The sequence below is a fragment of the Taudactylus pleione genome, unplaced genomic scaffold, assembly GCF_031769625.1.
Source record: "Taudactylus pleione unplaced genomic scaffold, aTauple2 ptg000617l, whole genome shotgun sequence".
Lineage (NCBI taxonomy): Eukaryota > Metazoa > Chordata > Amphibia > Anura > Myobatrachidae > Taudactylus > Taudactylus pleione.
Genome location: NW_028285019.1, coordinates 359013 through 371651, shown reverse-complemented (window position 1 = coordinate 371651; position 12639 = coordinate 359013). Strand labels below are relative to the sequence as shown.

Here is a 12639-nt window from a genome sequence, read left to right as displayed (position 1 = left end):
AATCCAACACTAACCCTAATGCTAACCCTAATCCAACACTAACCCTAATGGTACTTAACACTTACCCTAGGCCTAACGCTAACCCTAATTCTAACCCTAATCCTATACTAGCACTAATGCTACTTAACACTAACCCCTAATCCTAGTCCTAATACTAACCCTAATGCTACTTAAAGCTAACCATATTCCAACGCTAACTCTAATGCTACTGTACTTAAAGCTAACCCTAGTCCTAACGCTAACCCTAATGCTAACCCTAATCCAACACTAACTCTAATGCTACTGTACTTAACACTAACCCTAGTCCTAATACTAACCCTAATGCTATTTAAAGCTAACCCTAGTCCTAATGCTAACCCTAATGCTAACCCTATACCAATGCTAACTCTAATGCTACTGTACTTAACACTAACCCTAGTCCTAATACTAACCCTAATGCTATTTAAAGCTAACCCTAGTCCTAATGCTAACCCTAATGCTAACCCTATACCAATGCTAACTCTAATGCTACTGTACTTAACACTAACCCTAGTCCTAACGCTAACCCTAATCCAATGCTAACCCTATACCAATGCTAACTCTAATGCTACTGTACTTAACACTAACCCTAGTCCTAACGCTAACCCTAATCCAATGCTAACCCTATACCAATGCTAACTTCAATGCTACTGTACTTAACACTAACCCTAGACCTAACCTTAATCCAATGCTAACCCTAATGCTAACCCTAATGCTTCTTAACGCTAGCCCTAGTCCTAATGCTAACCCTAATCCAACACTAACCCTAATGCTAACCCTAATCCAACACTAACCCTAATGGTACTTAATGCTAACCCTAGATCTAACGCTAACCCTAATGCTACTTAAAGCTAACCATATTCCAATGCTAACTCTAATGCTAACCCTATACCAACGCTAACTCTAATGCTACTGTACTTAAAGCTAACCCTAGTCCTAACACTAACCCTAATGCTAACCCTATACCAACACTAACTCTAATGCTACTGTACTTAACACTAACCCTAGTCCTAACGCTAACCCTAATCCAATGCTAACCCTAATGCTTCTTAACGCTAACCCTAGTCCTAATACTAACCCTAATACTAACCCTAATCCAACACTAACCCTAATCCAACACTAACCCTAATGGTACTTAATGCTAACCCTAGATCTAACGCTAACCCTAATGCTACTTAAAGCTCACCATATTCCAATGCTAACTCTAATGCTAACCCTATACCAACGCTAACTCTAATGCTACTGTACTTAAAGCTAACCCTAGTCCTAACACTAACCCTAATGCTAACCCCAGGGGCGTAACTAGAACTTTTTGGGCCCCATAGTAACATTTTTAAGGGCCCCCCCTAACTTAGGTCTTACACAATAACCACAGTAGTTCCCCTAAAACATTAAATGCCCACTGTAATGGTGCCCCTTATGCAATGCCCACTGTAATGGTGCCCCTTACGCAGTGCCCCCAGTAGTGAGCCCCCTGTAGTTGCCCCCAGTAATGAGCCCCCTGTAATGCCCCCAGTAGTGAGCCCCCTGTAATGCCCCCAGTAGAGAGCCCCTTGTAATTGCCCCCAGTAGTGAGCCCCCTGTAATGCCCCCAATAGTGAGCCCTGTGTAGCTGCCCCCAGTAGTGAGCCCCCTGTAGCTGCCCCCAGTAGTGACCTCCTGTAGCTGCCCCCAGTAGTGACCCCCTGTAGCTGCCCCCAGTAGTGAGACCCCAGTAACTGCCCCAGTAGTGAGCCCCTGTAGTGACCCCAGTAATGAGCCCCCAGTAGTGACCCCCTGTAGCTTCCCCCAGTAGTGAGCCCCTGTAGCTGCCCCCAGTAGCGACCCCCTGTAGCTGCCCCCAGTAGTGAGACCCCAGTAGCTGCCCCAGTAGTGAGCCCCCTGTAGCTGCCCCCAGTAGTGACCCCCTGTAGCTTCCCCCAATAGTGAGCCCCCTGTAATGCCCCCAGTAGCTGCCCCCTGTAGTGAGCCCTCTGTAATGCCCCCAGTAGTGAGATCCCAGTAACTTCCCCCCACGCGCGCGGGCGCGTGCGCACACACAAAACAAACAAAAAAAAACTTACCTTATCCCCGCTCCTGTGAAGCCGCCGACGGCCCCGTCGCCCGCTCCTCGGCACTATGAGAGTGACGTCATGACGTCACTCCCATAGTGCACTGCGGGACCCGGAAGACGGAGCTCATTCCTGAGCTCCGTCCCCGGCGTCCGCTCCTCGGCACTATGGGAGTGACATCATGACGTCACTCCCATAGTGCATTGCGGGACCCGGAATACGGAGTGAGCTCCGTCCTCCGGCTTCTGCCGGGGGTTTGAGTAGGAGTCGGGCGTCCGCTGGTAACACAATCTCAGCGGGCGCCCGGCATATGGAAAGTGCAGGGGGTGCGATCGCTGGGCCGGCGGGCCCCTTAAGCCGCCGGGCCCCATAGCAACCGCACCCCCTGCACCCTCCATAGTTACGCCACTGGCTAACCCTATACCAACACTAACTCTAATGCTACTGTACTTAACACTAATCCTAGTCCTAACGCTAACCCTAATCCAATGCTAACCCTAATGCTTCTTAACGCTAACCCTAGTCCTAATACTAACCCTAATACTAACCCTAATCCAACACTAACCCTAATGCTAACCCTAATCCAACACTAACCCTAATGGTACTTAATGCTAACCCTAGTTCACTTCTAACGCTAACCCTAATGCTACTTAAAGCTAATTATATTCCAACTCTAACTCTAATGCTACTTAACGCTAACCCTAACCCTAATCCAATTCTAATCCTAATGCTATTTAACATTAACTCTAACCCTAATTCAACTAACCCTAATGCTAATTAACGCTAAATCTAGTCCTAACGCTAACCCTAACTCTAATCCAATGCTAATCCTAATGCCAACCTAATCAAACGCTAATCCTAATGCTACTTAATGTTAACCCTAGTCCTAACGCTAACTGTAACGCTAACCCAAATCCAACGATAACCCTAATGCTACTTGACGCTAACCCTAGGCCTAACGCAAACCCTAATGCTACTTAACGCATTAACCCTAATGCTATTTAACACTAACACTAGGCCTAACGCTAACCTTAATTCTAACCCTAATCCAGCATTTACCCTATTGCTACTTAACACTGTCTAGTCCGAACACTAACCGTAATGCTAACCCTAATCCAACACTTACCCTAATGCTAATTAACGTTAACTCTAGTCCTAACGCTAACCCTAACTCTAATCCAATGCTAATCCTAAAGCCAACTCTAATCCAACGCTAATCCTAATGCTACTTAACTCTAACCCTAGTCCTAACGCTAACCCTAATCCAACGCTAACCCTAATGCTACTTAACTCTAACCCTAGTCCTAATGCTAACCCTAATCCAATGCTAACTCTAATGCTATTTAACACTAACCCTAGGCCTAAGGCTAACCCTAATTCAAACCCTGATCCAATGCTAACCCTAAATCTACTTTACGCTAACCCTTTTCCTAACGCTAACTCTAAAGCTACTTAACGCTAACCCTAATCCAATGCTAATCCTAATGCTATTTAACACTAACCCTAGGCCTAACGCTAACCCTAACCCTAATCCAATGCTAATCCTAATGCTACTTAGCACTAACCCTAACACTAACCCTAATTCTTTACCCTAATCCAGTGGTTCTCAAACTCGCTGACACATTTTAAGATATCCACAGGTGCACCGACTATCTCACTTGTAATTCTGTGAGGAGACCTGGAAAACATGCACTGTTTGGGGTCCAGAGGACCGAGTTTGAGAACCTGTGCCTTAATCCAATGCTAACCCGAATGCTACTTAATGCTAACCCTAGTCCTAACACTAATCCTGATGCTAACCCTAATCCAACACTAACCCTAAAGCTACTTAACGCGAATATAGTGTAAATAAATATATATATTAGGGATGTGCAGGCTCGGATGGGCTCGAATTTTCCCGCCAAATTCGAATTTTTCCCACCAAAAATCGGATCTCAGAAAGAGGCAAAACGTCTTTCATGGACAAATATCATCATTCCTGGACAAAAGTCCATGGTAGATTCTGTTTGTCCATGAAAGATGACGCTTTGCTACTCTGCACTTACCTATCAGCATAATGGCAGAATACCGACATGCGTACTAACATCACTATGTAAATCTAAGCCGTCTCATGTGACCTCAGGTGATCGCCGTCTCATGTGACCTCAGGTGATCGCCGTCTCATGTGACCTCAGGTGATCGTCGTCTCATGTGACCTCAGGTGATCGCCGTCTCATGTGACCTCAGTGGTCGCCGTCTCATGTGACCTCAGATGATCACTGTCTCATGTGACCTCAGGTGATCGCCGTCTCATGTGACCTCAGGTGATCGCCGTCTCATGTGACCTAAGGTGATCGCCGTCTCATGTGACCTAAGGTGATCGCCGTCTCATGTGACCTAAGGTGATCGCCGTCTCATGTGACCTCAGGTGATTGCCGTCTCATGTGACCTCAGGTGATCGCCGTCTCATGTGACCTCAGGTGATCGCCGTCTCATGTGACCTCAGGTGATTGCCGTCTCATGTGACCTCAGGTGATCGCTGTCTCATGTGACCTCAGGTGATCGCTGTCTCATGTGACCTCAGGTGATCGGCGTCTCATGTGACATCAGGTGATCACCATCTCATGTGACCTCAGGTGATCACCATCTCATGTGACCTCAGGTGATCGCTGTCTCATGTGACCTCAGGTGATCGCTGTCTCATATGACCTCAGGTGATCGCCGTCTCATGTGACCTCAGGTGATCGCCGTCTCATGTGACCTCAGGTGATCGCCGTCTCATGTGACCTCAGGTGATCGCCATCTCATGTGACCTCAGGTGATCGCCATCTCATGTGACCTCAGGTGATCGCCGTCTCATGTGACCTCAGGTGATCGCCGTCTCATGTGACCTCAGGTGATCGCCTTCTCATGTGACCTCAGGTGATCGTCGTCTCATGTGACCTCTGGTGATCGCCGTCTCATGTGACCTCAGGTGATCGCCGTCTCATGTGACCTCAGGTGATCGCCATCTCATGTGACCTCAGGTGATCGCCATCTCATGTGACCTCAGGTGATCGCCGTCTCATGTGACCTCAGATGATAGCCGCTTCACTGAAAATTAAAGTCTTTTAAATTCTTGTTGCCTTTTTATAACAGCGCTGCAGAGAATGTGATGCCCGAAAGCTGGAAATGGAGCACAACGGTGAATATATGCATATGGCGGCCGTCCCCCCAGCCAGAGGACCAGTTCGGTGACGCAAGCTGAGGACATATACTTGTTTTGGGGGTATGTACATGTCACTTAGTGAGATATAACAATCTCATATGACAAATGCACATCTGCTTATAGTGTTACTAACTACTGTTAGAGAGTGCGGCAGAATTCTGCATCGCTGGGCGGCGGAGCAATATTTGGGGATTTGTCTGTAACACAGGTAATGAACCTCCGACCTGACCATGCCGATCACCTTATCTATTAAATATCACGGTGAGCCCCATAAGATTCTATGTTACCATATGCAGCAAGGTCTGGGGAAGCCTAACCTTCCGGAGCGTGTGCCGAATAGGCAAAGTCATCAATAGCTGGTGTTATCTATAGAAGTCTATGGGCAAAAAATCCCCGGAGATGGATAATAAGGATCCCGATCCATTCCCGCGGCTTGCGCATGAGCAGGCCGATGGCCGCGCAATGCACATTTGGACATTCTGTGTTATAAACTGGAAGTCTTGTCAGCACTGGGACATGTATTTCTCTAGAGAGCTACTCCGGCAAGTAGGCGATCCTGTATACTGACGCTATAAAATGGCGGTAGGCAGCACGCAGATAGGGGTGGATGTATTGCAATCTATTTCCCGCTCTAAAGGAGATAAATGTTTATATGAAGTCAGAATGGATGGAGAGGGTCAAGTGGAAAGGTTGTACTAGGTGCGGCCAAGCATTGGGGGGGGGGGGGAGTTGTTGGGACAGTTTGAGAGGGAAGAAGAAGACACGAGAGTAAAGGACTAGTCATTAATGGGAGAGAAGAAACGGAGGTCGGCTCGGGGAGTGGGAGGCCGGCCGGGTCCTGGCTCCTGCACAAAAGATCTGACAGGCGCATGGACTGGTGCATGAGCAAAACACCGGCTTCTAGGGACTACATTGGCTGCAGCCTCCAGGAGCCGCGTAGGGCTGCCCGAAAGACAGAGGAGTGGCTTTCTACTGGGGCAGCCTGTCCTGTGTGGGATTGGCAAGTAGCGCTACCAATGGGAAGCCTCTGCCAGTCACAGTGTAGACAGTGCCGTCATGGACTGCAACTGGCTCACTGAGGTGGCAGATTTTACTGGGGGGCTGAAGCCCTGAAGCCCCTAGGTAAATCCACCACTGCGTGAGTGTAAATTGTGTCTTTAAAGAATGTGAGAAAGTTGGGAGGAAGCGATAGAAAGGTGATTGGTCGACGTGGTGGAAATTAAATAATGTAGAGTTTTGTTTTTAGATAGAAATCAGTTCAGTGTAATGGGATGACGAGATGATGTCATAGCGGCAGAAGTGCGCACTGGAGCGAGATATTGGCAGCCAGGATAGGGCAGAAATAGCAGAGGTAAGTAGTAATGTGAGGACAAGGAGATGACTGGGTGAGGGGCATTTAGGTGTCACTGTGCAGATTTGGGGGAAGAGAGCACAGATGACGAAGTGATGGAGACTGGTCAGATTAGTCAGGTGCACAGAGGAGCGCGTTGTACGGAAAGGTTGTATGTCACAGTCAGCAGTGGCTCCTGCCCTCTTACCTGAGGGGGCTGTCGCTGCTGCTGGCTTGGGTCCCGGTGCCTGCTCAATGAATCCGCCAGGAGTCGGGACTGGTGCATGTGCATAAGCGGTGGTGGCGCTGCGCATGTGCACGCTTAACCCTGGCGTCTGGGGACTGCATTGTTTGTAGCCCTGAGAAGCACTGTAGGGCTGCCCGAAAGGCAGAGCAGCCGCTTCCACTGGTAGCTGCTTTCTGCTGACCACAGCCCAGATTGGCACCTCTCCATCGGGCTGCCTGTCTTCAGCGTGACTGGCAGGTGGCGCCTCCAATGGGAAGCCACCTCCAGTCACAGTGTAGCCAGTGCAGTGACAGTCAGGCAGCCAATGGGAAGCCACCTCCAGTCACAGTGGAGCCAGTGCAGTGACAGTCTCGCAGCCAATGAGAAGCCACCTCCAGTCACAGTGCAGCCAGTGCAGTCACAGTCTCGCAGCCAATGGGAAGCCACCTCCAGTCACAGTGTAGCCAGTGCAGTGACAGCCTTGCAGCCAATGGGAAGCCACCTCCAGTCACAGTGTAGCCAGTGCAGTGATAGTCAGGCAGCCAATGGGAAGCCACCTCCAGTAACAGTGGAGCCAGTGCAGTCACAGTCTCACAGCCAATGGGAAGCCACCTCCAGTCACAGTGGAGCCAGTGCAGCTTAGCCTCGCAGCCAAAGGGAAGCCATCTCCAGTCACAGTGTAGCCAGTGCAGTGACAGTGAGGCAGCCAAAGGGAAGCCACCTCCAGTCACAGCGTAGCCAGTGCAGTGACAGCCTCACAGCCAATGGGAAGCCACCTCCAGTCACAGTGTAGCCAGTGCAGTTACAGTCACGCAGCCAATGGGATGCCACCTCCAGTCACAGTGTAGCCAGTGTAGTGACAGTCACGCAGCCAATGCGAAGCCACTTTCAGTCACAGTGGAGCCAGTGCAGTCACAGTCAGGCAGTCAATGGGAAGACACCTCCAGTCGCAGTGGAGCCAGTGCAGTCACAGCCTTGCAGCCAATGGGAAGCCACCTCCAGTCACAGTGTAGCCAGTGCAGTCACAGCCTCGCAGCCAATGGGAAGCAACTTCCAGTCACAGTGTGGCCAGTTCAGTGACAGTCAGGCAGCCAATTGGAAGCCATCTCCAGTCACAGTGTAGCCAGTGCAGTCACAGCCTCGCAGCCAATGGGAAGCCACCTCCAGTCACAGTGTAGCCAGTGCAGTGACAGTCACGCAGCCAATGGGAAGCCACCTCCAGTCACAGTGTAGCCAGTGCAGTCACAGCCTCGCAGCCAATGTGAAGCCACCTCCAGTCACAGCGTAGCCAGTGCAGTCACAGCCTCGCAGCCAATGGGAAGCCACCTCCAGTCACAGTGGAGCCAGTGCAGTGACAGTCAGACAGCCAATGGGAAGCCACTTCCAGTCACAGTGTAGCCAGTGCAGTCACAGCCTCGCAGCCAATGGGAAGCCACCTCCAGTCACAGTGGAGCCAGTGCAGTCACAGTCTCGCAGCCAATGGGAAGCCACCTCCAGTCACAATGTAGCCAGTGCAGTGACACTCAGGCAGCGAATGTGAAGCCACCTCCAGTCACAGCGTAGCCAGTGCAGTCACAGCTTCGCAGCCAATGGGAAGCCACCTCCAGTCAGAGTGTAGCCAGTGCAGTGACAGTCAGGCAGCCAATGGGAAGCCACTTCCAGTCACAGTGTAGCCAGTGCAGTCACAGCATCGCAGCCAATGGGAAGCCACCTCCAGTCACAGTGGAGCCAGTGCAGTCACAGTCTCGCAGCCAATGGGAAGCCAACTCCAGTCACAGTGGAGCCAGTGCAGTCACAGCATCGCAGCCAATGGGAAGCCACCTCCAGTCACAGTGAAGCCAGTGCAGTCACAGTCTCGCAGCCAATGGGAAGCCACCTCCAGTCACAGTGGAGCCAGTGCAGTCACAGTCAGGCAGCCAATGGGAAGACACCTCCAGTCGCAGTGGAGCCAGTGTACAATCAGCCTTGCAGCCAATGGGAAGCCACTTCCAGTCACAGTGTAGCCAGTGCAGTGACAGTCTCGCAGCCAATAAGAAGCCACATCCAGTCACAGTGTAGCCAGTGCAGTCACAGTCTCGCAGTCAATGGGAAGCCACCTCCGGTCACAGTGTAGCCAGTGCAGTCACAGTCTCACAGCCAATGGGAAGGCACCTCCAGTCACAGTGTAGCCAGTGCAGTGACAGTCTCGCAGCCAATGGGAAGCCACCTCCAGTCACAGTGTAGCCAGTGCAGTCACAGTCTCGTAGCCAATGGGAAGCGACCTCCAGTCACAATGTAGCCAGTGCAGTGACAGCCTCGCAGGCAATGGGAAGCCACCTCCAGTCACAGTGTTGCCAGTGCAGTGACAGTCAGGCAGCCAATGGGAAGCCACCTCCAGTCACAGTGGAGCCAGTGCAGTCACAGTCTCCCAGCCAATGGGAAGCCACCTCCAGTCACAGTGTAGCCAGTGCAGCTTAGCCTCGCAGCCAATGGGAAGCCATCTCCAGTCACAGTGTAGCCAGTGCAGTGACAGCCTCGCAGCCAATGGGAAGCCACCTCCAGTCACAGTGTAGCCAGTGCAGTAACAGTCATGCAGCCAATGGGAAGCCACCTCCAGTCACAATGTAGCCAGTTCAGTGACAGTCACGCAGCCAATGGGAAGCCACTTCCAGTCACAGTGGAGCCAGTGCAGTCACAGTCAGGCAGTCAATGGGAAGACACCTCCAGTCGCAGTGGAGCCAGTGCAGTCACAGCCTTGCAGCCAATGGGAAGCCACCTCCAGTCACAGTGTAGCCAGTGCAGTCACAGCCTCGCAGCCAATGGGAAGCCACTTCCAGTCAGAGTAAAGCCAGTGCAGTGACAGTCAGGTAGCCAATTGGAAGCCATCTCCAGTCACAGTGTAGCCAGTGCAGTCACAGCCTCGCAGCCAATGGGAAGCCACCTCCAGTCACAGTGTTGACCAGTGCAGTCACAGCCTCGCAGCCAATGGGAAGCCACCTCCAGTCACAGTGTAGCCAGTGCAGTGACAGTCAGGCAGCCAATTGGAAGCCATCTCCAGTCACAGTGTAGCCAGTGCAGTCACAGCCTCGCAGCCAATGGGAAGCAACTTCCAGTCACAGTGTGGCCAGTTCAGTGACAGTCAGGCAGCCAATTGGAAGCCATCTCCAGTCACAGTGTAGCCAGTGCAGTCACAGCCTCGCAGCCAATGGGAAGCCACCTCCAGTCACAGTGTAGCCAGTGCAGTGACAGTCACGCAGCCAATGGGAAGCCACCTCCAGTCACAGTGTAGCCAGTGCAGTCACAGCCTCGCAGCCAATGTGAAGCCACCTCCAGTCACAGCGTAGCCAGTGCAGTCACAGCCTCGCAGCCAATGGGAAGCCACCTCCAGTCACAGTGGAGCCAGTGCAGTGACAGTCAGACAGCCAATGGGAAGCCACTTCCAGTCACAGTGTAGCCAGTGCAGTCACAGCCTCGCAGCCAATGGGAAGCCACCTCCAGTCACAGTGGAGCCAGTGCAGTCACAGTCTCGCAGCCAATGGGAAGCCACCTCCAGTCACAATGTAGCCAGTGCAGTGACACTCAGGCAGCGAATGTGAAGCCACCTCCAGTCACAGCGTAGCCAGTGCAGTCACAGCTTCGCAGCCAATGGGAAGCCACCTCCAGTCAGAGTGTAGCCAGTGCAGTGACAGTCAGGCAGCCAATGGGAAGCCACTTCCAGTCACAGTGTAGCCAGTGCAGTCACAGCATCGCAGCCAATGGGAAGCCACCTCCAGTCACAGTGGAGCCAGTGCAGTCACAGTCTCGCAGCCAATGGGAAGCCAACTCCAGTCACAGTGGAGCCAGTGCAGTCACAGCATCGCAGCCAATGGGAAGCCACCTCCAGTCACAGTGAAGCCAGTGCAGTCACAGTCTCGCAGCCAATGGGAAGCCACCTCCAGTCACAGTGGAGCCAGTGCAGTCACAGTCAGGCAGCCAATGGGAAGACACCTCCAGTCGCAGTGGAGCCAGTGTACAATCAGCCTTGCAGCCAATGGGAAGCCACTTCCAGTCACAGTGTAGCCAGTGCAGTGACAGTCTCGCAGCCAATAAGAAGCCACATCCAGTCACAGTGTAGCCAGTGCAGTCACAGTCTCGCAGTCAATGGGAAGCCACCTCCGGTCACAGTGTAGCCAGTGCAGTCACAGTCTCACAGCCAATGGGAAGGCACCTCCAGTCACAGTGTAGCCAGTGCAGTGACAGTCTCGCAGCCAATGGGAAGCCACCTCCAGTCACAGTGTAGCCAGTGCAGTCACAGTCTCGTAGCCAATGGGAAGCGACCTCCAGTCACAATGTAGCCAGTGCAGTGACAGCCTCGCAGGCAATGGGAAGCCACCTCCAGTCACAGTGTTGCCAGTGCAGTGACAGTCAGGCAGCCAATGGGAAGCCACCTCCAGTCACAGTGGAGCCAGTGCAGTCACAGTCTCCCAGCCAATGGGAAGCCACCTCCAGTCACAGTGTAGCCAGTGCAGCTTAGCCTCGCAGCCAATGGGAAGCCATCTCCTGTCACAGTGTAGCCAGTGCAGTGACAGCCTCGCAGCCAATGGGAAGCCACCTCCAGTCACAGTGTAGCCAGTGCAGTAACAGTCATGCAGCCAATGGGAAGCCACCTCCAGTCACAATGTAGCCAGTTCAGTGACAGTCACGCAGCCAATGGGAAGCCACTTCCAGTCACAGTGGAGCCAGTGCAGTCACAGTCAGGCAGTCAATGGGAAGACACCTCCAGTCGCAGTGGAGCCAGTGCAGTCACAGCCTTGCAGCCAATGGGAAGCCACCTCCAGTCACAGTGTAGCCAGTGCAGTCACAGCCTCGCAGCCAATGGGAAGCCACTTCCAGTCAGAGTAAAGCCAGTGCAGTGACAGTCAGGTAGCCAATTGGAAGCCATCTCCAGTCACAGTGTAGCCAGTGCAGTCACAGCCTCGCAGCCAATGGGAAGCCACCTCCAGTCACAGTGTTGACCAGTGCAGTCACAGCCTCGCAGCCAATGGGAAGCCACCTCCAGTCACAGTGTAGCCAGTGCAGTGACAGTCAGGCAGCCAATTGGAAGCCATCTCCAGTCACAGTGTAGCCAGTGCAGTCACAGCCTCGCAGCCAATGGGAAGCCACCTCCAGTCACAGTGGAGCCAGTGCAGTCACAGTCTCGCAGCCAATGGGAAGCCACCTCCAGTCACAGTGTAGCCAGTGCAGTGACAGTCAGGCAGCGAATGTGAAGCCACCTCCAGTCACAGCGTAGCCAGTGCAGTCACAGCTTCACAGCCAATGGGAAGCCACCACCAGTCAGAGTGTAGCCAGTGCTGTGACAGTCAGGCAGCCAATGGGAAGCCACTTCCAGTCACAGTGTAGCCAGTGCAGTCACAGCCTCGCAGCCAATGGGAAGCCACCTCCAGTCACAGTGGAGCCAGTGCAGTCACAGTCTCGCAGCCAATGGGAAGCCACCTCCAGTCACAGTGTAGCCAGTGCAGTCACAGCCTCGCAGCCAATGGGAAGCCACCTCCAGTCACAGTGAAGCCAGTGCAGTCACAGTCTCGCAGCCAATGGGAAGCCACCTCCAGTCACAGTGGAGCCAGTGCAGTCACAGTCAGGCAGCCAATGGGAAGACACCTCCTGTCGCAGTGGTGCCAGTGTACTCTCAGCCTTGCAGCCAATGGGAAGCCACTTCCAGTCACAGTGTAGCCAGTGCAGTGACAGTCTCGCATTCAATGGGAAGCTACCTCCAGTCACAGTGTAGCCAGTGCAGTCACAGTCTCAAAGCCAATGGGAAGGCACCTCCAGTCACAGTGTAGCCAGTGCAGTGACAGTCTCGCAGCCAATG

At 52.5% G+C, this 12639-nt stretch overlaps 1 protein-coding gene across 1 annotated transcript in view; it reads left to right on the top strand.

Moving 5' to 3' along the window:
* The window catches only part of ICOS (inducible T cell costimulator), a 77113-nt gene that overhangs the window by 8972 nt on the left and 55502 nt on the right, over positions 1–12639 (top strand). Inside the window, exon 4 of the mRNA XM_088454455.1 lies at positions 5187–5316. Within this exon, the coding sequence (XP_088310581.1) occupies positions 5187–5285 (99 nt within the window). The 3' untranslated portion in view covers positions 5286–5316. The remainder of the gene's footprint in view (positions 1–5186; positions 5317–12639) is intronic.